The sequence below is a fragment of the Bubalus kerabau genome, chromosome 19 (assembly GCF_029407905.1).
Source record: "Bubalus kerabau isolate K-KA32 ecotype Philippines breed swamp buffalo chromosome 19, PCC_UOA_SB_1v2, whole genome shotgun sequence".
Taxonomy (NCBI): domain Eukaryota; kingdom Metazoa; phylum Chordata; class Mammalia; order Artiodactyla; family Bovidae; genus Bubalus; species Bubalus kerabau.
In genome coordinates this window covers 13,293,476-13,319,826 of record NC_073642.1, presented here as the reverse complement: position 1 = coordinate 13,319,826, position 26,351 = coordinate 13,293,476, and the positions used below count along the sequence as shown (strand labels likewise).

At 40.2% G+C, this 26,351-nt stretch overlaps 1 protein-coding gene across 3 annotated transcripts in view; it reads left to right on the top strand.

The window, feature by feature from the left end:
• The window catches only part of MCTP2 (multiple C2 and transmembrane domain containing 2), a 263,087-nt gene extending 253,709 nt beyond the window's left edge, over nt 1–9,378 (top strand). For all 3 annotated transcript variants that reach the window (XM_055555682.1, XM_055555681.1, XM_055555683.1), the window contains exons 22-23: nt 5,829–5,926; nt 8,100–9,378. In XM_055555682.1, coding sequence (XP_055411657.1) covers nt 5,829–5,926; nt 8,100–8,168 — 167 coding nt within the window. In that variant the 3' untranslated portion in view covers nt 8,169–9,378. The remainder of the gene's footprint in view (nt 1–5,828; nt 5,927–8,099) is intronic.
• Nucleotides 9,379–26,351: the final 16,973 nt, after the last annotated feature.

Here is a 26,351-nt window from a genome sequence, read left to right as displayed (position 1 = left end):
GAAATGGAAACAGTCATAGGAAAAATAGAATAACTCATAACATTTTAGAAACAGAGCATAATCCATTCATTCTCTGTTTTGTCCAGGAAGTGAAAATTCTATCACATAAAGTTTCTCTCCTTTGTAACAAGCCCAAGAAAAGGAAGAGAGTTTCTAACTTCCTCTTGAGGGGTCCATTTTAATACTAGGTGATGCTCACTGTTTGAGAAAGTTCTCATATCCATGCCTAGTTTTTGTTCCTCTGTTGTGTTTTTCACTTGTAGTACATTGATCCATATTTGACCCTTAGGAAAGAGAACATGGAGCTTTTCAGGGGCCCATTGATTAAGAAGGAATATGTGTTTTATAAGAAGCATTTTCCTGAATACTCATATACTGAATGTTATCTGTGTACACTGAATAATCTCATTCTTTCTTGCTTTTTTTGTACTGGTTTCTCAGTCTGTTTACTCTCCACATTTAAAACACAGATTTTGAAACTCTTTATGATCTGTCCCTAATGAGAATTTGATCCAAAATTACAGTCATTTGGCCAGTGTTTTCCTCATTTTTAAGATGATGTAAGACGACAGCATGGTCAGCTTGGTAAACACCACTGCCCATTATTTCTTCATCCTTCTGGTAGAGAATGCTTTCTTGCACCTCACCCTAGACAAAGAAGACTATACTGTATTTCTTCCTTAGATTGTACATTTTGGGATTCCAATCCCTCTTTCAATTTATTCCTAATCCCTTTGACCTCTAGTTTTATCCTCCAAGTTCTTGACAGCTTTCAATGTCAACTTTTTGCATCTACTTAATGAGACATTGTTCTATTTATTGTTCAGCTTGTGAATGAAATTATGAAATAGCATCAAGTTTATGATGCTCTCCTGGACTGAAAGTAATCCTTTGAGCTTTATATTGTCTCATTTGTTAGTTTTAGATTCTAGACAGAGGTTTATAGTTTATTGATGAGTTTACCATAGATAATGTAGTCAAAAGCCTTGACCATCACATTATCTCTTGCCTCTTCTCATTATCTAAAACCTGCTGTACTATCATGGAATATATTCTGCCATCCTGCTGCTGCTGCTAAGTTGCTTCAATCGTGTCCGACTCTGTGCAACCCCCTAGACAGCAGCCCACCAGGCTCCCCTGTCCCTAGGATTCTCCAGGCAAGAACAGTGGAGTGGGTTGCCATTGCCTTCTCCAATGCATGAAACTGAAAAGTGAAAGTGAAGTCGCTCAGTCATGTCTGACTCTTAGCAACCCCATGGACTGCAGCCCACCAGGCTCCTCCGTCCATGGGATTTTCCAGGCAAGAGTACTGGAGTGAGGTGCCATTGCCTTCTCCATTTGCTATCCTACTAGGACTTATTATTTTGCAAGACAAGTTAGTTATTAGCTAGCACAGACCCAGGGCTTTCCTTTGCACATCTCTTACATGATCATATTCTTGGCAGAGTAGCATGTAGAAGGAAACTTTATATGTCTTGAATTTCTGTTGTTCCCTTTAATCTTATTAAGGCTCAGAAGACTATTTCTTTATTTTTTTCAGGATGAAAATGAAAAAAAAAAAAGTTCATTGCCAAACTGTTTATAGTAGTAAATTAATTTAAAATAATCAAAAATGTTCAATAATAGAGAAATGATTTAAGCACATTATGGTAAATTTACCCAAGGTACACAGTAAAAATTATGTTTGAGGGGAAAATGATTATATGATGATATTAAATTATATTACATTATGATGTATTTTTATGATACATTTACCTTATGATTTTTGTTGTTTAGTCCATAAGTTATGTGTCTGACTCTTTTGCAACCCCATGGACTTTAAGCCTGCCTGGCTCCTCTGTCCATGGTATTTCCCAGGCAAGAATACTGGAATGGGTAACCATTTCCTTCTCTGGGGGATCTTCCCAACCCAGGGATCAAACTGGCGTCTCTTGGATTGGCGGACAGATTCTTTACCTCTGAGCCACCAAGGAAGACTCTATTATGATATTATATTATGTTGTTAATAAGGATATTTTGTATCCATGTATAGTGTGATCACAAATACATTGAATGTACCTATATTATATAACATACATGTTTGTATTTATTTTGACATTCATTGTGAGCAGCCCAGTTAATACAAGGCAAGACCTTTTTCTCTTTGAATACGATTCATGTTATAAATGCACAGCTGAAGGACTACAAAAAAAAAAAAAAAGACTTTCTTATTCTAAGTTACTTACTCATTTTCATTGAGTCCTAAAATTGGTAGATAAAAATCTTCGAAATTTTTGTTCACTGTTTTGAATCTTTTGGAACAAAATTATTTAACTCTATGTTCCTCTAGAGTTACATATATATTCCACTATATTTCCATATTCTTTACATCCAAATAACATTTTTATATAAATATTTCTTAAGTAGCACAATATTTAACATAAGCCTATGAAAATAGCCTAATTTCATGATGACCACGTGGAATATTCCTTGATTCACCAACTTCACTGTAAGGTTTTAAAGGACAAGATCCTTTCTGTCCTTTTTACCATGTAATTCCTAGGGAAGCTACACAAAGGTAATAGATCTTTGGTGAGTACTTTGCAAATAGTTTATGAGTGGATAAGTCTGCAAGTTTAATACCTATGATTTCGTAGATGGCATTTTTTTGAGCCTGCCACGTCTCTTGTTTGGGAGTATAATTTTTGAAAATTCAGTTAAAAGTGGTTTTAGAGGAATATCTAGAATTTTCTCTAGGAAACTAAATTTTCAGTACTGAATTTCAGTAATTTATTTGTTGTATGTATTTCTAGAAGGCAAGGCACCTTTGAGGATTAGATCCCACATAGGTTTTCTGTATCTTTTGGAAGGTTTCCCATATTCTTTCCATTCTGTTCTTCATCATAGATGCTCTAAATGTAGCTTTTCAGTTCTGATCTGAGCCACTTCTGGTTTTCTCAAGTAGATTTAGAACATCCCAAGCAGATTTTGAGCATCTTAAAAGAAACTATGACTTATTTAACTTTGTATCTCCATTTGATAACACAATATATCTTACATGTAAGACACTTAGAGCTTGACACAGGAGCAAGCAAGGACCCTCTGCCCACCTCACCCACCCCCACCGATATATTGCAGTCAGGGTTACATGCCAGCCACTCATACAACGTTGTATCTAACTCAGTTTCAAGTGGTTATTCCCTACTGACCACATGTGCAAAGCAGCCGTGTAGTTCTTCGTCTCTCATTCTCCGTTTTGGGTTTGTTTTTTTTTTTTTTAAACTGGAGGGGTCTTTCCAATCTACTGATCTATTCTATCTATGATCATTAAATGATAAAGCCTTTCCCACATGTTAATCCCTTGGAATTTAAATTCCACTTTCTTTCTTTGTCTAAAAGCAAACAGAATAAAAATTCACAGCATGTATGCTCTATTTGTATTGTTTAGGTTAAAACATTTAAAGGTACCTGCTACTAGAGAAAGACACAACTTCCAAATTGGGTGTGTGATAACATGCTGCCAGTATAAATACTCTGCCATCACCACCGTCTTTATTTTCTTGGCTTATTGACATATACAGTAATGATGGTAGCCCTCTTCCTTGTGGTGAAATTCCAGATTTTAGAACGCTTTGTGATTCTTCTCTCAACGCATGGTACTATGTAAGGCAGGCCTCTATTATTCAACATTTAAAATAAGAAATCTAAGACACAGATTAAGTTGTCTGAAACCACGCAGCTAATCATACGTGGTGAAACCAGACTGGGGCCCGGCTATGCCTGTCCCCAAGCCCTTCTTACTTGCCCCGTTGCTCTTCAGAGATGACCATGCGATCTCTGCTGCCATGTTGGCACTCGCTTTCACACGGTAGATAATGCAGTAGAATCACTGACATTTGAGCCTGTGACTCCTTAAAAAGATAAGGTGTGGTTTTGTAGCATGCAGTCTGAATTCCTTATAATTTTCAGCCTAACAAAGTTTTTCAAACAGAGACTGTCGGAGTGCTTTGTGGACTTCCTTCTGCCCTTATTGGTGCATTTGAGCTATCTGGGCAGGTTTATAATCTTCTCAGTGACTAAGAATGCAGTGTTTTGATCAGCAGTGATATTATCCCTGCCTGGCTGTTCATTGTAAAGACTCCAGATGCTCACACTATATATAATTAACAATAGAAGATATATCTCTTCTCAATACGTCTTTGTCTCCCTTCGTCATTTTGCCTTGTCTGTTTTCTTTTGCCAAGAAGCCCGTGCTACAATTAAATATCTTTAGAATAACACAGTGGAGAGCATTTTAAAGGAACACTGGGGGAAATTTTAGCTAGAAACACGGAGCTGGCTGTGGGGGCAGAGAAAAAAGGAAGGCACAGCGAGGCTTTGACTTGAGAAAAAGGGGGTTATTCACAGGAAGTCTTCCCTGGCCCAGGCAACAAGCCACCCTTGACTTAGGAACATGTCTGGCTTCCATTTGCCACGTGGATGTAAATCTGACCCTCTTAAAGAAACCACCAGGACTTCGGCATTGTGTCAGGAATAATGGCACGCAGAAAGTCCAGTTCTTAGACGAAAGCAAAGTAATATTTAATGAAAGAAGAGAAATGTCAAGCCTTTCCTATGTTGTGGACTGTTGAATAGATAAATCTTACCTTGACTTTGGCATAGGCACCAGTGGGAGAACACACAGGAGCACTCAGCATTGTGGGGGTTGATGAGGACTTTAGTTATGGTCCTTGATAAGCAAGCACTCTGTAGCCAGACTTCAGGAGGCCACCTTGTCTTTCTGCTTCTAAAACACAGCACAAAATGCAGTTGACACTTGGTGAAAAGATCACAATATGTGAGCTATATAGGCACACCCCTGCTCCTTGAAAGAGCTCCGAGGAGCAGAGTAGGAGACCAAGCTGGTGGAGAGGTGCCTCCCTCTATGGAGGGAACTCTGGGCAGAGCTTGTCCTGGACGCGCCCAGGTGCCCCCCACCAAGGACAGCTTAAACATTTCAGTTCAGTCGCTCAGTTGTCTCCGACTCTTTGCGACCCCATGGACTGCAGCATGCCAGGCCTCCCTGTGTCCATCACCAACTCCCAGAGTTTACCCAAACTCATGTCCATTGAGTCAGTGATTTAAACGTCTCATCCCCTTCTAAGTACCGTTGTCCTGAATCAGCATGACTCCATGGCCTAGCCAAACCCACACGCCAGCGCTGTGGTCCATAAATTAAGCTAGCAACCAGAGTAAGATAATTTTCCAATAATAACTTTTCACAGTTTTCTGCAGCATCAAAGTACAACCAACATGTCAAGTTCTGTTCTGCAGCGAGAGAAGGAAAACCTGTGAAAATGAGTTGGAAGGGGGGAGATAGATTTCTTGCGGGTTCTTTTTAACAACAACAAAAAAAACAACTCCCACCCTCCAGCTCCCACTGCTGCCTTTGGTCCTCAGCTCCCAAGCAGAGACTTGTTTGGGCTAATGAAGGCCTTTTCCCATGTGGGACATTCGTTTTCCTAGGCGAGGAGGCTGTTAATCAGCGTTGTCCAAAAAAACCAATGAGCTCCACAGTTTTAGTGTGTGTTTCTGCCGCCCTGCTGCTGGGACTGTAATGGGATTTTCACAGCTGAAGAAGGCACAGCCCCTCTCCAACGATCCCCCCCTTCCCCCTCCAAGAAAAGACATTTCTGGATGATTCCACATGACAGCAACGGGTGCATGACTTGAGATCCAGTGATTATTTTCACACTAATTTTTACTTGTGAATGCTTCTCCTCCCCCAGTTGGGTGAGTTTTTAAAGATGGGTAGACAAATGGAGAGAGATCAACAGACAAAAAGATCTCCTGATATGTCTATTTTCCAGGCATAAACAAATTCACTAAGAAGCTTCGAAACCCCTATGCCATCGACAATAACGAGCTTCTGGACTTCCTCTCCAGGGTACCATCTGATGTTCAAAAGGTAAGTAATGGACAGCCACCACCAACTGGGGCCCCAACCCCAAAGTCTGGCCTGCCCACCCCACCCCTGAGCCAGAGAGTAGGGGGCTGTGCTTGTGAGTCACTGAGATAACGAATCAGAAAAGCCTTCAAGAGGCCTGGCTGGCAGAGAGGTGGCCAGCAAAACCTTTGTCCAAAGCATGAGATGATGGGGGAAAATTATCCTGAAAAAGGGCTACTTAAGAATGATCTGGAACTCACACTGCGAGGCTGCAGTGCGGGGAGGTTTGTCCTTTTTCTGACTGTTTGCCTCCTCAAAGAGGGCCAGATGGGCTCAGCAAGCGGGAACACAGGAAACCCAGAGCCGGGGGGAGGCTTGCCCATTTTCCTCCTCTTCCGGATGGCAGGCATTCTCCAGGAAGTAGGGGACAAGAGGATTATTCTTTTGATCCTTGTTTGCCCCGATTATCTCTCCCGGGCCTCCCCCCCTCCCCTCCTGTCTGAAGACTTAAGAGATGCTGAGGACAGAGCTCCCACTTACTCCAGTACACATAAAGGCAGAGACAGCGTGCGATAATTTGAGATTAATCAGAAGCATTACTCACGGGTAATGGTCCCTTAGTCCAGCAGTGTCCCGTTTCTGTAGATATGTAGAGATTAAGCAAGACAACAGCACCAGAAAGTCTGTAGAGCAGCCTCATTCAGGCATCAGGCTGGTGTTAATCCAGAGGAGGGGAGGGCAGGCACAGGTAAAGATCTCTGTAGTGGAGAACAGAGGTCATAGAATAGGTAGTTGGGGAGATAGTGGCATGAAATACCATCAGGACGATCAAAGAGGCGATCTGTTATTATGTGAGAGAATCAAACATCAATTCCATCCTCAGGCTGCAGTACCGTAATTCATTTCCCAGCACCTCTAGATGGAATGCAGAGATGTAGGGTTGACAGGCCTTGGAGAGTTTCTTTCCCCTTCCTAAGTTCTAGACATTAAAATAGACTCTGTGTTGCTTTTTTTTTTTTTCCCTTTAACCTTCATTTAATGATATAATTATCTATTAAAATATATTAATATGAATGACTGGTTAACATTGCATTACAGGATTGTGAAATAGGAATTGGCCCCTGCTTGTTGTGCCTTGAAGATTGACGGGCATATCATCCCCTGGGGGACCTTCACAAAACAGCTCTAAGGAAAGCATGCCTTTTTCACGTATCTGCTTTCCACCAAGTGTAGCTCAGCTTATGTGATGGGGTAGGATGTCCTTGGGGAATTTGGCACAAATACTCAAAATAGTGAGCACATGTGGTCTGGGATACAATACTTTACACAAAGCCATTCCACAGTCAGCCTATCCGAGCCCGCACACCAAAGCGATGTGATTGCAACGTAGCATCACGTGAGTCACAACGTGTGTTTGTGCCTGCATCCCTGAAGAAAGGAAATTCCCAGCAAGCCCCCTCTAAGGACTGTCTATGCACAGTTTGGGGACCAGCCCTCAGCAAGGTCATCCAGTTGGCACTGGCATGAAGACTGAGGATGCAACAAAAGAGCATTCGAGGGAAATGCCCAGGAAGCTAGTGAGATCTGCGTGTATCTCCAAGAACACTTGCTATTAACACAATAGGCAGTTTGCCACTGGGGACTCCCCACGTGCTCATGTTTGTCGCAGATGTTTTAGCCATTATACTGTAAATGAAATCCATTTTTAGGAGAAATCTTTATTAGTCTGGGGCTGGTATCCATTTCAACATTCTTTCCCTCTCTGGCAAAAGAAATGGATATAATTGGCAGAAGTTTTTTCTCCCCAAGATTTTAGATACTTTTAAATGAATAATTCGTAGTAAGTTGCTGTATCATATACTAAGATAAACATTCCCAAGGGGCCGTTATCAACCCCTTTCCTGGTTGAACAAGGGCACACAGAGAACTGAAGTCTAGCAGTGCCCTGAGAGCAGGTAGAAACCCATGCATCTCATTAGAAAAATCTGCTTTTAATATTTTGGTTTCAAGAAATGATGCATGACTCTTCAAATCCTTCCTGCAATTAATCCCTCCATGTTCCTGTGTTTAGAAAATGATTCATTACCTTTGAACCTTCCTTCCTTTGCCGTGCGGTGTCCTCGGGGAGCCATTAACACGCTGTGGTGAGCTAGGGTTACCTACCCGCCAGCGTCACGTCTGTCTGTTTTCACAGGTGCAGTATGCGGAGCTGAAGCCGGGCAGTAGCCAGAGCCCCGTTCGGAAGAAGCGCAGCGCGCTCTAGGACACACCCTGACTCTGGACACCAGCAGCTGACGGCGTGCTGGACTGACGAGACCGGTGTTCTCTGCCATTCGGTGGTAGCCGTGGTGTCTTTCTGAAATGCGTGCCATGTTGAGCCCTGTCTTTACCCTCCCCATCTTCATGGCATAGATGCATGTGCCCACGGGCGCATCCGTGTGCAGGGGTAATCAACTTTGCATCTGGAGTCAGCCCAGTGAAAGGAAACACTCCAGAGACTGTAAAAGACTAAAATCCCTTCTTCTAACAGGAGACTAAAGCAAGCTTCCAGGGGTCTCAGCACCCTCCTTGAGAACAGCCAGGATGCCACTTGGATGCAAGCGTGACTTTGAACTTGTTTTCAGATCTCTAACAGTTTCACATCAAGATTCAGTTACATTCGCTCGCACCCCCGCCCTCCTTTCAAATGATTGCTTTTTTTTTTCCTCTGAGTTAACAAGTCCTGGATAGCCACCATCTACCCAAATAATGTATATTATAAATAGATTTTTTTTTAATTATTACCTGGATCATCCCAGTTCTTTGGGGGTCTTTCAGCCATAACAACTAAAGACCTAGATGTAAAATTTCAGTAAGCTGCTTGGTGCTGGATGCCAGCCTGCCTCCTGGTCCATTGCTGGCAATGGATGCTCTAGAATGTTCGGAGAGATCATTCGCCCAAAACGTGAAGGACTCAGTGAAAATATTTGGGTGCTTCAAATAGCCATTTCTGCTCATGTTACTTTTTGCTTATTTCCCAAATGTAATCTCAGTAGTATAGCTTGAGAAAGAGTGGGGGGGGGTGGTGAACAAGTGAATTCTGAGAGTATTTAGAAAGATAGACTGAGGAGCAAGGGACCAATGAATGTGGCTGCTTATCTGAATGTCATAATCCCTTCACTTACCTACACTTTTAAGAAAGTAAAAATGCTGTAGCAATCCACGTGGATCTTTTGTTCCTAAGCAAAATAAGCTACACATAATAAAAACATATATCTCAGAACCCCATTCCTAGAAAGGTACAATCCCCAAAGTCTTTTTGAGTATACACTTTACCATTTCGCTGTAACCTCCTCCAAGTAAATATCCCAGTTTTTGTGCATATATAAAATGAATGCAACTACCTTTCTGTTCAAATGATATTTAAGTTGTAAAGACTATATTTTGTTGACACATACTTTGTATGTGCAGTTTTATATGTATATATCTATAAATATATGTATTGTAAAGAAAAATTCAAGTAAAAAGATCTGATTCAATAGTGAGTTTTACTGTTTTGTTTTTTTTTTTTTTTCTCTCTCTCTCTCTCTCTCTGGGTTGTAATTTAATAATCTTCAAACAAAATGTTTATGAAAAATGCCAAAGATTCTGAACCTTATCATCCCGTGTCTGTTTTTCTTCATATTCTATCTTCCTGGGTTGTTTTCTCACTGAACCAGATTTCTGCATGATTTGATTTACTTCAAGTTAATGAAGCTGGCTGAAAAAGAACCTTGCAGAAATTATAAAAGCTCCAGTAAATCTCTGAGTTGTACATACAATAGATATCCAAGAACCTCTTTTGTTAAACCAGTTACTCAATCTTCTGTGTAAACAATGCCTCATTGTCTCACTCCCAACTACTACCCAGTTTATCACAGTCTGTCATTTTGTAATGACCTAAGTCAGACATTTTTAAACAGACACGTGAGATCTGATCAGTCATTTGAATGAAAACTTTCAGCAGCAAAATAACCCCTTATTTATTCAAAAGTGGAACCAATACTTTATTGTTGCTCTTTTCTATAGAATCTCAAAATGAAATAATTCGCCCGAAAAGAAGGCGTCATTAGTTAGACTTATTTCTTCTGTAGTCCGATTGGAATTTTCAGCATTGAGTTTAGGACACAAATAGCAGCTGAGATGTAAAAGCAAGGACAGAATCAACCTTTAATAACTTTGTATGGAAAACAATTGTTAGTTGATTAAGTAGTAATGGGATGCTAAAAATGAATGTTATCTGCAAGTGAAATGTTAAGATTCATGCAAGTAGTCAAATGACATATGAAAGATTTGGGGATGCTTTGTAGATAAGATTTATGGGTTATGGTTTCATCATGTGATAATTAAACATAATTTAGTAGGAATGTTGAAAGCCCGACCAAACTCTCCTGGTTCTCTTCTCAAGCCCATTAAGAAGCTCGAGCTCACAAGCCCATCCCCTGCCCTGTCTGGATGTCTTAACGGGCATCTCTTCCTCAGCAGGTCAGGAATTTAGCATTATTCATGTGTTCAGGACCCCGAACTCCACAACTTCCTACTAGCTTTGTTATTTCCCTTACTGGCACAGGCATCCTATAGATTGGGAGGCCCCTTGTTGCTGAGATCTAAGTTGTATTCAACTCTTTTGCAAGCCCATGGACCATAACCCTCCAGGCTCTGCTGCCCATGGGTTTTCCCAGGCAAGAATACTGGAGTGGCCTTCTTCAGGGCATCTTTCTTGGCATCTTTTTTTTTTTCAGTCCTCATGCCTTTTTCCTGTCTCCCAACCTATACAATCTGGTAGATCTAGTGTTGGCAAGTTATCTTGTCCATTTCTGATCACAATCACCCAAGCCTCTGCCCAATCTGAGGCCTCTGTAAGCTCTCACAAGTCAAGGTAACTGTGCCAATTACTTTACGCCAGGTCAGTCTTCATTCAGACTATTATTTTCCCTTGAAATACTTTCTCCCCAGTTTCTATCAGATTAATTCTACCTGCCTTCAAAACATTCAAAAGTCCCATGCCCAAATATGCTTTATTATTAGTTTCTTGGCTGTGTTAGAGTCCACCGTTCCTGTTCACACCCTCTCATCTTACGTGTTTCTGGCATCTGCTATATTCTGCCATGACTCCTAATTACCAGGGACCTTAACTCCCACCTTCCTCTACTGGGTAGCCCATCCTACCTGGCACCTAATAGACACACTTAGAAAATACATGATTAACAGATCAGGTTATAGAGACCTATTCTTTCTCTACCCTTTCATGTGTGATTCTCAGGGGGCTGAGCTGGATAATTTAGTGTGGTCTATCCCAGGAAATAATTTCTTGCATTAAGTACACAGCTTAGATTATGACATTATTTATAAACTCTGGCTGTGTTAATTATAAGCTTTTAAATTAAGCAATGTCTTATATTTGGAGAAGTCCTTACCTCTGTGTCAATGGGAAATATACTGTTTATTTGTAGATGAATCAGAGCTCTCTTGGTTCTCTTCTTAAGCTCAATTTTTGACTCTCTTATCATTGAACAAACATATTGAATGCTGATGATACACTTGAATGAAACAGAGAAACTTCCCTTAGTAGAGCCAGACATTAAACAGATATTTTTAAGCAGTATCATGGCATTACATTCTCAGATTCAACTTTTAAGAAGAGCATTCTGGCTGTAGTGGGTACATTAGTAAATATGAATGCCCAGAGAAGCGCCAGCTGCAGGGCTGTGTATAAGCTGATGGTAGGCTGGACTTTCCAACAACAGTACCAGAAAAAGAAAAATACATAAGTGAAGTTGGAGAGAAGAGATTAAAGTGAGCAGTATTTCACAGTTTCTTGACTACAGGGTGAGGGAGAGAGTAGGTAGATCAAGAATGATGCTTGGTCCTCTTGTCTCTGGACCTAAGAAGATGGTCTGGCCTTTGACCAAGAAAGAATTACAAGAGCAGCCAGGGAAGGAACTGCAGGAGCCCAGTGCTAGACAGTGTTGAATTTGAGATGTTTGAGAAGCCTCCAAATGGCAATGTCTAAGAGGTGACTGGATACATGAAAATGGAACTAGAAGAAGAAATGCATTGTACTTGAGGTACATTTAAGGACCAGCAGTCATAGAAAATGAAGTTACATGCTTCAAGAGATTGAACTCAACACTCATAGTCATATATATATAATCTTTAGTTAGCAAAGACTGTAAATAGAATAGAATTAAACAGGTAAGCAGTGAGCACATTGTCATTGAATATGAGGTGAGAGCATGTTTCCAGAAAGCAGACGTGGTCCATAGTGCTGAATACCACTGAGATCCTATAGGTTGACAACAGAATAATGAGCTTAAAATGACATGGTAGTTGAGAGGACCTTGGCAATGAATCATTTCAGTGGAGTAGTAGGAGGAGATACCAGATAGGGATTGACATGTGTGGATGTCTGGATATGGAGGTAACTCTGAAAGTTTCACTGCAAGAAAGGGAGAGAGAATAGAGATTGGGAATGAAAGAAAGTTTACAGGAAGACTGTAATAAGAAAAAAAAAATTGCATGTGTCATGAACTCAGTGTATATGCATCAGCTACAAAAAATTCCTCATGAGATGAAGTTGATTATGTTGTTGGTTAGTTGCTAAGTTGTGTCCAACTCCTTTGCGGCCCCATGGACGGTAGCCCACCAGGCTCTTCTGTCCATGGGATTTCCCAGCCAAGAATACTGGAGTGAGTTGCCATTTCCTTCTCCAGGGGATCTTAGCAACCCATGATCAAACCTGCATCACCTGCATTGGCAGGCGGGTTCTTTGCCATTGAGACTGGGAAGCCCTGAAGTTGACTATATTCGTTATTTAAAATTATGTTCTGTCAAAACCCACCTCTTCTTTATGTAGTATTCAGTTCAGTTCAGTCGCTCAGTCATGTCCGACTCTTTGCGACCCCATGAATCGCAGCGTGCCAGGCCTCCCTGTCCATCACCAACTCCTGGAGTTCACTGAGACTCACATCCATCGAGTCAGTGATGCCATCCAGCCATCTCATCCTCTGTCGTCCCCTTCTCCTCCTGCCCCCAATCCCTCCCAGCATCAGAGTCTTTTCCAATGGGTCAACTCTTCACATTAGGTGGCCAAAGTACTGGAGTTTCAGCTTTAGCATTATTCCTTCCAAAGAAATCCCAGGGCTGATCTCCTTTAGAATGGACTGGTTGGATCTCCTTGCAGTCCAAGGGACTCTCAAGAGTCTTCTCCAATACCACAGTTCAAAAGCATCAATTCTTTGGTGCTCAGCTTTCTTCACAGTCCAACTCTCACATCCATACATGACTACTGAAAAAGCCATAGCCTTGACTAGACGGACCTTTATTAGCAAAGTAATGCCTCTGCTTTTGAATATGCTATCTAGGTTGGTCATAACTTTCCTTCCAAGGAGTAAGCGTCTTTTAATTTCATGGCTGCAATCATTATCTGCCATGATTTTGGAGCCTGAAAAAATAAAGTCTGACACTGTTTCCACTGTTTCCCCATCTATTTCCCATGAAGTGATGGGACCAGATGCCATGATCTTCGTTTTCTGAATGTTGAGCTTTAAGCCATTAATCTAGCTTTTATAGCAAAAGAATGGCTGAAAAATTGAAATAGAATATTCTCTGAAAATATTATGAGTAGTCAATTGATAACTGAGTAGAAGTCAAGGGTGACTTCTAAAGAATGGCTTAAAGCACATTACCTCTTTATATAGGTCTCCTTGTATAAAACCTGCCGTTCTGTTCTGGCATTTTAATGAAATGATTTACTTGGGGAAAATGGATGATCAAGCACATCAGAATTGTTAACATTTTATAGCACTTATCAAATGCCAGATACTTTCTAAGTGCTTTAGATGTAATAGCTCATTTAATAATTTTTAAAAAGCAACTATGATGTTTCTAAATACTTACTTTAAAAAAAAAAAACCCCACCAATCTTCTGCAAACTGTTTTAGAAAATAATAAAAAAGATTACACTTTTCTACACATTTTATGAGGCCGATATACTCGTCATCCCCAAACACAAGATGATACAAGAATGGAAAATGACCAAAATCCCTTATGTACATAAATGTAAAATTGTGCAAGATATATAGGCCTTTACACTGAAAAAAAAAAATAAATGAGAGGTGGAAGATAAACAAATGAAGGGATTCATGGGTTAAAAGTTCAATATATTAAGATGTCAATAGATTGAATATAAGCCTGATAAAAATTAGAAAAAAAATTTTTTTGCAGGAATTAACCTACTGACTACAAAATGTATATAGAAATGTGAGAGTTCAAGAATAGTCAAAGCAATCTTACAGGTAATAACTCTAGCAGATGTCCAGATGTATTACAAAGCCATTGTAACTAGGACAATGTGGTGTTGGCACAAAGGTAGACAAGTAGATCAAAGTAGAAAAGATGAGAAGTAGACCCACACATATCTGGTAACCTGTGACCTAATTTATGTCAAAGGTAACATATTTGCAGTGTGTAGGGAAAAGACCTTTTTGAAAAATGATACTGGGTCATTTTAGCATCCATGTGGATAAAATGAATCTTGATCTCTCCTTTATACAATTTATAAGAATCAATTCCATATGAGTTTGCAGATCCAAAATGAGTGAAGTCGCTCAGTTGTGTCCGGCTCTTTGCGACCCCATGGACTATAGCCTACCAGGCTCCTCTGTCCATGGGATTTTCCAGGCAGAAATACTGGAGTGGGTTGCCATTTCCTTCTCCAGGGGATCTTCCCAACCCAGGGATTGAACCCAGGTCTCCTGCATTGTAGGCAGACACTTTATCGTCTGAGCCAAAAGTGGATGGCAAAATAAAGATTTCAGAAAAAGATGTAGGAAAATATTTTCACATTTAGGTGATATGCAAAAATTTCTTCAACTGGAGACGAGATGCTAATCATAAAGGGAAAATACTGTTAAACTGTTGATCATTACAATTAATCTTGTCCTCAAAAAATATGATTGAGCGCAAAGATAAGCCACAAAGTGGGAGGAGACGTGCAAACTCTGCCTGTAATCTGACAAAGGATTCTTGTCCAGAGCACATAAAGATCTATAATGAAAAGGCAGATAACCCAGTAGAAAAACGGGCAAGAGGCTTGAACAGGTACTGTTTAAATGAGCCTATCTAAATGGCCAGCAAATATATAGAGAGGTGCTCAACATCGTTAGTTATTAGACAAGTGCAAATTGAAATCACAAAATGATACAAGTGCACATAGTCAGAAGAACTAAAATGGAAAAGTCAATATTAAGTGTTGTTAAGAATGTGAAAAAATTCTCTTACTTGCTGGTGGATGGAAAAGTAAAGTGGTACAACTACTTTGGAAAACCATTTGGCAGTATCTATTAAAGCGAACTGTATGCATACCCTGTGACCTTTCCCCCAGTTTTGCTCTTAGGTATACAACCAGTAGACATGTGCCTGTTAATAAAAGACATGCCTAAGAATATCCATAGCAGCGGTATTTATATAATTCCAAAGTAAAAACAGTCTGCAGACATACATATGTAGTCTATATGTATGTATAAATATATATACATGCATATGCAATCTCCGAATTGATCATAATCTGTGACTGACTCTACATGGAATACATAGAGAAATGAAATAAACAATAATGTTACCTGCAACAATATAGATAAATTTCACATTTTGTTGAGCAAAACAAGACACATTCACAGACAAAAGCAATGTATGACTTCATTTATATGATGTTCAAAAACAGGGAAAATACATTCTGTGGTGTTAGAAGTCAGAAGGCTATGGGTATAGTGACTGAATGGACTCCTGGAATGATGCTACTGGTCAGTTGTTTTGGTTTGAGCTCTCGTTACATGAACTTTTTGTTCATTTTGTGGAATTCCCTGAGCTACAACCTATGACTAATGTAATTTCCTACATGTTTCCTAAAAAGAAAAGAAAAATGATGAAGCATGACAATTTTATCCCTAATTTACAATGAAAAAAGCTGAGGCCAATCACTGTTAAAATATTTTAAACATAAAAAGAACCTATTCCAATAAAACTTTAAAATTGTTTAAGAGTTGAGAGTCCTTTTGAACAATAAACCCAAAGAAGACAGTTCCTACCTAATCTTTTTGCTTTTGAATATTCAATTTCACCTTAAATCAACCATCAATTTCTTTTTAATCTTTATAAACAGGAGTACTAAGAATGGCTTCTAACTGATCATACGCTGAATCATTAAAAAGTTGCTTTACACGAGCAAGTTCAGGTCAACTCAGTCGCTCAGTCGTGTCCGACTCTTTGCGACCCCATGAATCGCAGCACGCCAGGCCTCCCTGTCCATCGCCAGCTCCCGAGTTCACTCAAACTCATGTCCATCGAGTCAGTGAGCAAACTGACCCATAAAATACCAGGATCCTGTGTTCCCCAAATTTTTACCTCTTTACAGTTTGTACTTAGGTTCCTTGAGCCTGGCATCCTAGGACATCTCTTATATGAATCATTCATTTTTCTTCCTGTTTTATATATTAAAGCTTATGAGAAAAAAGATGATGGATTTTGTTTTTTGGTTCCATAGGAAGGCTACATGTCTTCTCTCCCATAGGAAGAAAGAGGGATGGATGATTGACAGATATATATAGAAGATAGAAATCAATAATACAGTTGAGAGTGTGTGTATATACATATATATGCACATATATGTGTATATATATATAGTTATATATAGTTGAAATGGAAAACTTTACCTTCTTTGCTCAGTAGTTGGAGGACTACAAATTAAACTCACCTAACAGATTTACAAGAGAAAGAACAGATTTTAACCATGTATGCACAAATGGCAGATGACAAAGAAATGTATCTCAAAGTGGGCAGTTAGAGTCTGGGCTTAAGACATAAAGAAGAGACTTGTGGACACAGGGAAGGAGAGGGTAGGACGAACTGAGAGAGTAGCATTGAAACACATGTATTATCATATATAAAATAGACAGCCAGTGGGAATTTGCTGTATGATGCAGGGAGTTCAAATCTGGTGCTCTGTGACAACCTAGAGGGGTGGGAGGGAGGGAGGGGACATGTGGGGCTGATTCTAGTTGATGTATGGCAGAAATCAACACAATCTTGTAAAGCTATTATCCTCCAATTAAAAATAAATTTTAAAATAAATTAAGAAAATATGAAAATAAAAAAAAATTGGGGGCTTAAACACCATCTTAAGGGGTGAAGGGAAGGAGGAGAAAGGCATGTAAATTGGGAAGGTAAATTACTTGTTAGAGGGGGGAAGAAAGGATAGTACATGGAAAACTAGTGACTTTTAGGAAAAATAAATGGGTCCTCAGTAGAAGAGAGGGATGGAAGACAGGATGGTTTTGTGACAATGTCTCTCTAGGTGTGGTGTCTTCTCATTGTCCCAGGTGATAAGAGTCTACCTTCCTATGTTACTCTTGGGCTGCTGCTGCTAAGTCACTTCAGTCGTGTCCGACTCTGTGCAACCCCATAGACGGCAGCCCACCAGGCTCCCCCGTCCCTGGGATTCTCCAGGCAAGAACACTGGAGTGGGTTGCCATTTCCTTCTCTAATGCATGAAAGTGAAAAGTGAAAGTGAAAATTGAAAGCGAAGTAGCTCAGTTGTGTCCGACCCTCACCGACGCCATGGACTGCAGCCTACCAGGCTCCTCTGTCCATGGGATTTTCCAGGCAAGAGTACTGGAGTAGGTGGGTTGCCATTGCCTTCTCTGTACTCTTGGGCTGAATTTAAAACAATTCAGTTCTTTGTGGGAGTCTCTGCTTTTAGTCAGATAAAGGAGTTCAGGAAAAAATTTCATCTGTTGATTTTCAAATGCTCTCAGCTCAAAATGATTCGTGTGTCACAATTGTATATTCTGCATACGCACATATAGTCACACTTATTTGTGAAACTTTACTTATCTCCAAAAATTGACCTAAAGATTCCAATTAAGAATCCAAGAATCGTGTTTTTGGGCAAAATATTAGAAGTTTGTCTCTTGCTTGGTTTGAAACCTCAGGGTGCAGCAGTGTTTTTCTAGGAGCCCAAAATCAGTAGCTTGCTCGTTGCCAGAATCTGACTCATTCACTTCTGATCCAGGTTTTCTCTGGGAAATGTTTTATAGGCTTAAAAATCCTAAAATTTCAATTGGTTTTCCATTCATTTAATTTATTACAACAGCATGCTTCTATCACCCATGTATTTTCATTATTAGAGCAAAACAACTGGTTGGAAAAGTGAAAACACATGACATCATTTGTTTGCCTGCATAATAAACAGCTGCCCTAACTGACTCAGTGTGCATCTGCCCGGTAAACGCTGGAGGTGAGTTTACTTCTGTTCGGGCATTTTTATCCCCAGAAGGCCCATGCAATTTAGAGAAGCAGTCCAGCCAAGAAAAGTTAACAGAACAGTGGGGCATTCCTGGCACACTGAAGGGAGACCACAGACTTTTTTTTTTCAGTCGAGGCATGAATCACCTGTATGCTATTTACATTGCATGTGGGGCTGCACCCAGCATGGAAGTTGCTAGACGAGACTCTGGTATAACAAGGGGGAAGCACCGCCTCTGATGAGAGAAAGGGCTGGACATGAATGGTCAGGGACAGGCGCTTTAGTCCAGCAACACCATCACATCTGGACGGAGCTGAGCTTACTTGGGGAGAGTACACAGGTTCCTGTCGTCTCAAACTCCGAAAGTTTTGCCCTTGCCTATATTTACTGACACCTTTTGGTGCGGCAACTTTTACCCCAAGCAAGTGTTACCTGGCTTATGACTCAGTAGGAAAAAATACCTTATCATATAAAAATTACTATTTCTTCTTTTTCAAATAGTCTGTACTATATATACCTCCTCTGGTGGCCCAGGAGGTAAAGTGCCTGCCTGCAATGTGGGAGACCTGGGTTCGATCCCCAGGTTGGGAAGATCCCCTGGAGAAGGAAATGGCAACCCACTCCAGTATTCTTGCCTGGGAAATTACATGGACGGAGGAGCCTGGTAGGGTACAGTCCATGGGGTCGCAAAGAGTCAGACACAGTACTATATATATACATATAAATATATATATATATATAATATACTATATATAGTCCATTTTATAATCATCTGAAATGTTTGTGCTGAATATTCTTTTCTCTTCCAAAGCATTAATAAAGATGTTTGAACAGGTCAGCATGTAACATTGATCCCTTCAGTCCAGTTGATCAGACACTTCTTTTAAACTAGATCCAGGAGCATTTATCGCAATTATGGTCTTAAGAAGTGATTGGTTTTAACTAATCAGTCTGTATTTTTTTTTTTCAGCAAATTAAACTTAAAATTGGAGCTTTGTGAAATACCACTGAATCTTCTATACTGATTTTAAATAGCAAACAGACCTCAGGGTCTTCTCCAGATAATTCCATTCACTGAATATCCTCAAGTTGAAGCTTCATAATTGATGGTAGTAAATTTGCTTTTAAAACCCTGGGTCATTACAGACATCCCAGTAGCTACTGTTTCTTGATGGTCATTGATATTCAAGGCACTTAGAAATCATAGTTTTAGTCAATTACAAAGATATTTTGCATAATTAACAGGGTCTGTCTAGGCCTAGGGGCCTAGGGTTTTGATCTGTGCTTCAATTCTTGATTTTACATGAACCACTTTGAAAGGTCCTGGTTAGGAGGTTGGGAGGAGGGGGCAGTGGTGAAAACTCTGAGGTCTGGGTCATTTTAGGACTATTGACTTGAAGGATAAGGTTTCCTGACAGCTCTTTCCTGTGTTTCTTATAAATGGTAACTTGGTCAAGCTGGCCATTTCTATCAAGTATTCATATTGACTGTTTCTGTGAAAGATTTCCAAATGAATAGTGTCTCATTCATTTTAATAATTAATGCCCCCTTTTCTCCTAACCCTTAGATTTCAGCCTAGATTTCGATTATTCATAGTCCTATGGGAACATGAATGAGATGCACATGTTCTCTTCAAACTTGCCATTAAGTTTTAAACTTTATTGTTTTGCACTTCTCTTCCAATGTCCGGATAGGCTATACAACTGCTACCTTATTTAATCTGTTTTTCGCTCTTTTTCTCTCTTTTACAGCTGTCCATTTTCTGACTCAGAGGCAGCAAATATTTCACAGATCCTAAAACAGGCAATTTAAAATGGGGATGGGGGAGCTCAGAGGGTTGGTTGAGACCAGATTTGGACTATATCAAAATGAAAACCACTTTGCTTCCTCCAACTGCCTTTCATTAACATTTGATTATTATTGGCTTGGGTGATCTCATTGACCTGGAGCTAGGAAGACAGAAGTTCAAGTTCACAGCTGGGTACTATGGTGGTAATTTACTGTATGTCTCTGGGAAACACATTTATCTTCCTGGAGCCCCAATTTCTCCATTCCTAGATTAGAAATAATAAAACCCAAATGATGGGGTTTTTGAATAAAGAATACAGAAACTCATCAGTGTCAGGCACATATTGTATCCTTTTATTAAATTAGGATACATACCTATGTATATGTGTGTGTGTGTGCTTATCCAGAGGAAGAAATAGAAACCCACTCCAGTAGTCTTGCCTGGAGAATCCCATGGACAGAGTAGCCAGGCGGGCTATAGTCCATAGGGTCTCAAATAGTTAGACACAACTGACTGAGCCTACTCATATGTTCAGTTCAGTCGCTCAGTCATGTTCAACTCTTTGCAACCCCATGAATCACAGCACGCCAGGCCTCCCTGTCCATCACCAACTCCCAGAGTTTACTCAGACTCACATCCATCGAGTCGGTGATGCCATCCAGCCATCTCATCCTCTGTTGTCCCCTTCTCCTCCTGCCCCCAATCCCTCCCAGCATCAGAGACTTTTCCAATGAGTCAACTCTTCACATGAGGTGGCCAAAGTACTGGAGTTTCAGCTTTAGCATCATTGCTTCCAAAGAAATCCCAGGGCTGATCTCCTTCAGAATGGACTGGTTGGATCTCCTTGCAGTCCAAGGGACTCTCAAGGGTCTTCTCCAACACCACAGTTCAAAAGCATCAATTCTTTGGCACTCAGCCTTCTTCACAGTCCAACTCTCACATCCATACATGACCACAGGAAAAACCATAGCCTTGACTAGACGGACCTTTGTTGGCAAAGTAATGTCTCTGCTTTTCAATGTGCATAAATCAATGGTGCAGTTTGATGAATCTTTACTAATTGAATATCGTTATGAAACCAGCATCCAGGTCAAGAAACTTGATGTTGCCGGTACCCCAGAAGCCTCTCCTGTGCCTCTTTTCATGACTGCCCTCAGGGGTACATGCAGGATTTCTCAGACTTGGCACTATTTGTCTTTGGGGCCAGATACTTCTTGGTTGCAGAGTGTACACACAATGTTGAGCAGCATCCCTGGCTTCTGACAGTGAGTTGCCTATGGTATGTCCCAACTCTGCTAAAATCTGACAGTCAAAAATGTCTCCAGTGGTCTAGTGGGTAAGACTTGGCTCTTCCACTGCAGGGGGAGAGATTTCAATCCCTGATCGGGAACTAAGATTCCACATGCCGTATGGTGTGGGAAACCAGAAAAAGTCTCTAGGTGTTGCCAAATGCTTGGCATATTGGAGGGGAGGAGGGGCTGGCAAAGTGTGGGAGCCTCTGGTATATTCTGATCTTTATACCACTAGGACCTAAGTCCTGAGGGGCCCCTCCTGTGTGAGCTGCCACTTGCTCTTTTCTGTCTTTCCTCCTCTGTGGGGACTTATGCATTTGAGAGAAACTTCTGAGTACAAACTACTATACTCAGTAGGTTCACTGCCTAGGAGTTCTGAAATCCACATCCTCCCTAAGCCTGGAGCCCCAAATGTCTTGCTTCTCTTCCCATTTCTCCCTAGCTCCTATCAACCTCTATAGTAGAAGTGTAAATTGGTTCAATCACTTTGGAAAACTTTTGGCAGTATTTATTAAGGATTTATTAAGCTATACATACGTGTACCTTATGACTACCCCCTAGTTTATTTTGAATGTTTACTTAATACTCTATGTCTGGCCTTTCCCAAAAAGAGATTTGAAGTAACTTGCAACAGACAACATTAATATGTTAATTAACCTGTATATTTTAGTGTAAATTAAAGTTGAAAGTAAGGAAATTATTTCTTTGATTGGTACTACAAGCAAGCTGGGGAGTTCAAGATGAAGAATAATATTAGTATTCATTGCTTTACAGTAAACATTCTTATTTATAGTTTGAATCAGATTCCAAGTAAGTTCATACATTTCATTGTTCATATGTCTCTGAAATCACTTTTAAGCTTGTATGTCTCCAATCTGTATGTTTTCTCTCAATTTGTTAAAGAAACAGACCTTTTGCTCTGTAACTTTTCTGATCATCTGAATTTAGATGATTGCATCCTCATGGTGTCATTTAATTTGTTCTCTGTCCTCCTATTCTCTATAGATGGTAATTGCAAAGAGATGTTCTCAGATATGGGCTTCCCCTGTGGCTTGAAAGAATCCACCTGCAATGTGGGAGACCTGGGTTCGATCCCTGGGTTGGGATGATCTCCTGGAGAAGGGAAATGCTACCCACTCCAGTATTCTGGCCTGGATAATTCCATGGACTGTGTAGTCCATGGGGTCACAGGTATAGTTTGTAGTATAAGGGCCTGACAATTAGGTTCTTTTTCTTTTTGATGGTCAAGGTGTAATCTAAGTGACTGATATTAAATGCACCCACTTAAAAGACATGGCTCTTGAATAGACACATTATCAACTAACCATTATGGAAAGAGCCAGGCCACCCCACTCATGAAGTTCTTCATCTAGAAATTCCTTGTTGACCCAGATAACCAACCTTTTTGGTGACTGAATTTCCTTCCTTCCACTTTGATTCCCACTCTTATGTTTTGCATTCACCAACAAATAGTGAAATCGCAAAACCCTAGACACCGCACCCTTGACCCCATTAAAGGCAGAACTTCAAGGTCCATTCTCTCTTTTCTCTCTTTCCCCATGACTTTGTTGTATGGCCCCAAGCATGCTGTGTACCCTCCAGGAACTGTGAGCAATAAATCTTGTTTATTTCAAAGTTCCCTGATGGTTGTTCCTGATGTCTGCAGGCATCTTGCAATCAAAATAAAAATCACAAGGGCTGGCCAGCCACCACATTGGAAATGTCTATGGGGACTCACCATGGGCCAAGGTGAGAGCTCTCAGAACTTCCTAGCTGATAGCATTACTATTGATTGACACAAAATAAGGTTTGATGATTTCTGATGCCATTTCATAGTGCTGCTGTACTTTGCCATCAAGAGCCATATCATGTTAGCAATGAATAAATCTACATCCATTACTTCATTAGGGCTACCATACAGAAATATTTTACATCTAGTGTTTCTCCTATATTCATCAGCTTGTACTTCAAGTGACAGAATCCCTTATTCTCCTAGTTGGCTCTTCAATAGTAAAATTTTTATAATTATAGTGTTTCCCCTTTATTTTCCTGTTGTTGTTCAGTTGCTAAGACGTGCCCAACTCTTAGCATACCGGGCTCCTCTGTCCTCCAATATCTCCCAGAGTTTGCTCAAATTCATGTCCATTGAGTGGGTGATACCATCCAAATATCTCATCCTCTGTCATCCCCTTCTCCTCCTGCCTTTAATCTTTCCCAGCATCAGGGTCTTGTCCAATGAGTCAGTTCTTCGCATCAGGTGGCCAAAGTATTGGAGCTTCAGCTTCAGCATCAGTCCTTCCAATGAATATTCAGGACTGATTTCCTTTAGAATTGATTGGTTTGATCTCCTTGCAGTCCAAAGGACCCTCAGGAGTCTTCTCCAGCACTACAATTTGAAAGCATCAATTCTTTGGTGCTCAACCTTCATAGTCCAACTCTCACATCCATACATGACTACTGGAAAAACCATAGCTTTGACTTCGTCAGCAGAATGATGTCTCTGCTTTTTAATATGCTGTCTAGAATTGTCATAACTTTCCTTCCAAGGAGCAAGCATCTTTTAATTTCATGGTTGCAGTCACTGTCCACTGTGATTTTGGAGCCCAAGAAAACAAAATCTCTCATGGCTTCCACTTTTTCTCCTTTTATTTCCATTATTATCCTTATAGACAAAGTGTTAATGAAATCTAAGTTGGCTTCTGATTCTTTTTGACATGATCTCAGTATTTTTTGATAGTTTCTCTTGGTATCTGATAAGATGAACTACATTAAACCCAGCACCTACCTTACTAAGGCCTTAGAATCAGTCATTTCTCCAAAAGTGCTGGGTTTTTTTGTTTGTTTGTTTGTTTGTTTTAGTGGGAAATGGTGTTTCAGGACCACAGTCTGGGTGTCTTGCCAGGATTCGCAAGATAAAGAACCAGTAGGATGTGTGTGTGTGTGCGTGCGTGCGCACTCCCACATGTATAAAGATAAAGAATTTGTCCAGACAGTTATGGAGGCTGGTAAGTCCTTAGGGTGAGTAGCTGGTGACACAGGTGAGCAAGCTGGTGACTCAGGAGGACCGATAATGTAGTTCCACTTTAGAAGCTTGCAGGCTTAAATCCCAGAAAGAACAGTTTCAGGTCCAATCTGAAGACAGGAAAAAAAGCCCATGTTCCAATTCAAAGGCACTCAAGTAGGGAAAATCCTCTCTTACTTAGGGAAAATGAAAGTTAAAGTTTCTCAGTCATGTCTGACTCTTTGCAACCTCATGGACTATACAGTCCATGGAATTTTCTAGGCCAGAATACTGGAGTAGGTAGCCTTTCCCTTCTCCAGGAGATCTTCCCAACCCAGGGATAGCACCCAGGTCTCCTGCATTGCAGGCAGATTCTTTACTGTCTGAACCACCAGGGAAGCCCAAGAATTCTGGAGTGGGTAGCCTATCCCTTCTCCAGGGGATCTTCCCAACCCAGAACTCCAACCAGGATCTCCTGCATTGCAGGTGGATTCTTTACCAACTGAGCTATCAGGGAAGCCACTTACTCAGGGAGAGTTAGCTTTTTTTTTTTTTTCTATTCAGGCCTTCAACTGATTAAATGAAGTCCACCCACATTAGGGAGGACAGTCTGCTTAATATAGTCTACCAATTTTAAATGTTAATCTTATCCCAAATCATTCTTACAGAGACACCCAAGATAGGACATCCCTGATGGTCCAGTGGTCAAGAATCTGCCTGCCAATGCAGGGGACATGGGTTCAATCCCTGGTCTGGGAAGATTCTACCCGCTGCAGGGCAACAAAGCCCGTGCAGCACAACTTCTGAGCTGCTACTCTAGAGCCTGAGAGCCACAGCTACTGAAGTTTGCACACCATAGGGCCAGTGTTCCTCAACAGAAGAAGCCACCTCATTGAGAAGCTCATACACCGCAACTAGAGAGCAGCCCCTCTTTCCACAACTAGAGAAAGCCTGAGCACAGCAATGAAGACGCAGCACAGCCAAAAATACAAATAAATAAATAAAACACACCCCAAATAATGTTTCACCAAACATCTGGGTGGCCTGTGGCCCAGTCAGATGACATAAAATTAAGCATCCCATTGGATAGTAAAATTGCTCAGTACAACTGAGTTTCTCATTGTTTCTAGCCTTTTTCAATACTAAAAAATAATTTTTCAAATACAATACATGATAAATTGATGCTGATACTTCCAACTACAGGGTCTTTACTTAAATTCTTTAATCTTTCTTCTATGTCTTATTTCCGTCTATGGAGAATCCCAGTTTTCAATTATACCTAATGTAAATTAGAACATTACAAAATTAAGCATGCTCTTTATCCCACAACACAGCAGTCTCAGAATAAGAAAACCAGTGCTACCACTAATAATATTATTACAGGTAATTATTTATTTATGTAGTTTTTTGTAGTTCTTTAAATTATTGTCTTTAAGTTACATAGAATAGTTCTCTGGAATTATGCCACCAATTGGATACACATGTAAGTTAATTTGTTTTATTTCTTTTAGGGATTGCTTTTAAAATTTAATTTGGCTTTATAATTGGTAAAATAGTTAATCTCTTCCAAAGTCAAATCTACAAAACAAAGTATTATCACCTTTCCCCCAAAGTAATTTTTTTTTTCTCTTTTCATCTCATTTGTTGGATTAAAAAAATTTTAACATGAGCACACACAGACACATACATATGCTCCTCTCCTTCCTTCTTAGAGAATTAGTATTCTACTAAACACTTTTATCCAACTCACTTTTTACACTGGAAAACATGTTCTGGAAACCACTCCATTGCAGTATATAAATATTATATATTCTCTCTTCTGTTTTGCACCTGCAGATATAGCAAGTAATAGTTATTTGGTTTTCTCCATCTCTTGCTTTTACAGATGACCCTATAATGAGTTGCTCTGCATATCTATCTATAATTTTACCAGTGTTTCTTTCAGATAGATTATTAGATGTTTAATTGATAAAAAATAAATATATATGTAATTTTGCTAGTTATTGCTAAATCTTCTATACAATTTTCAATTTTGTCTTCTC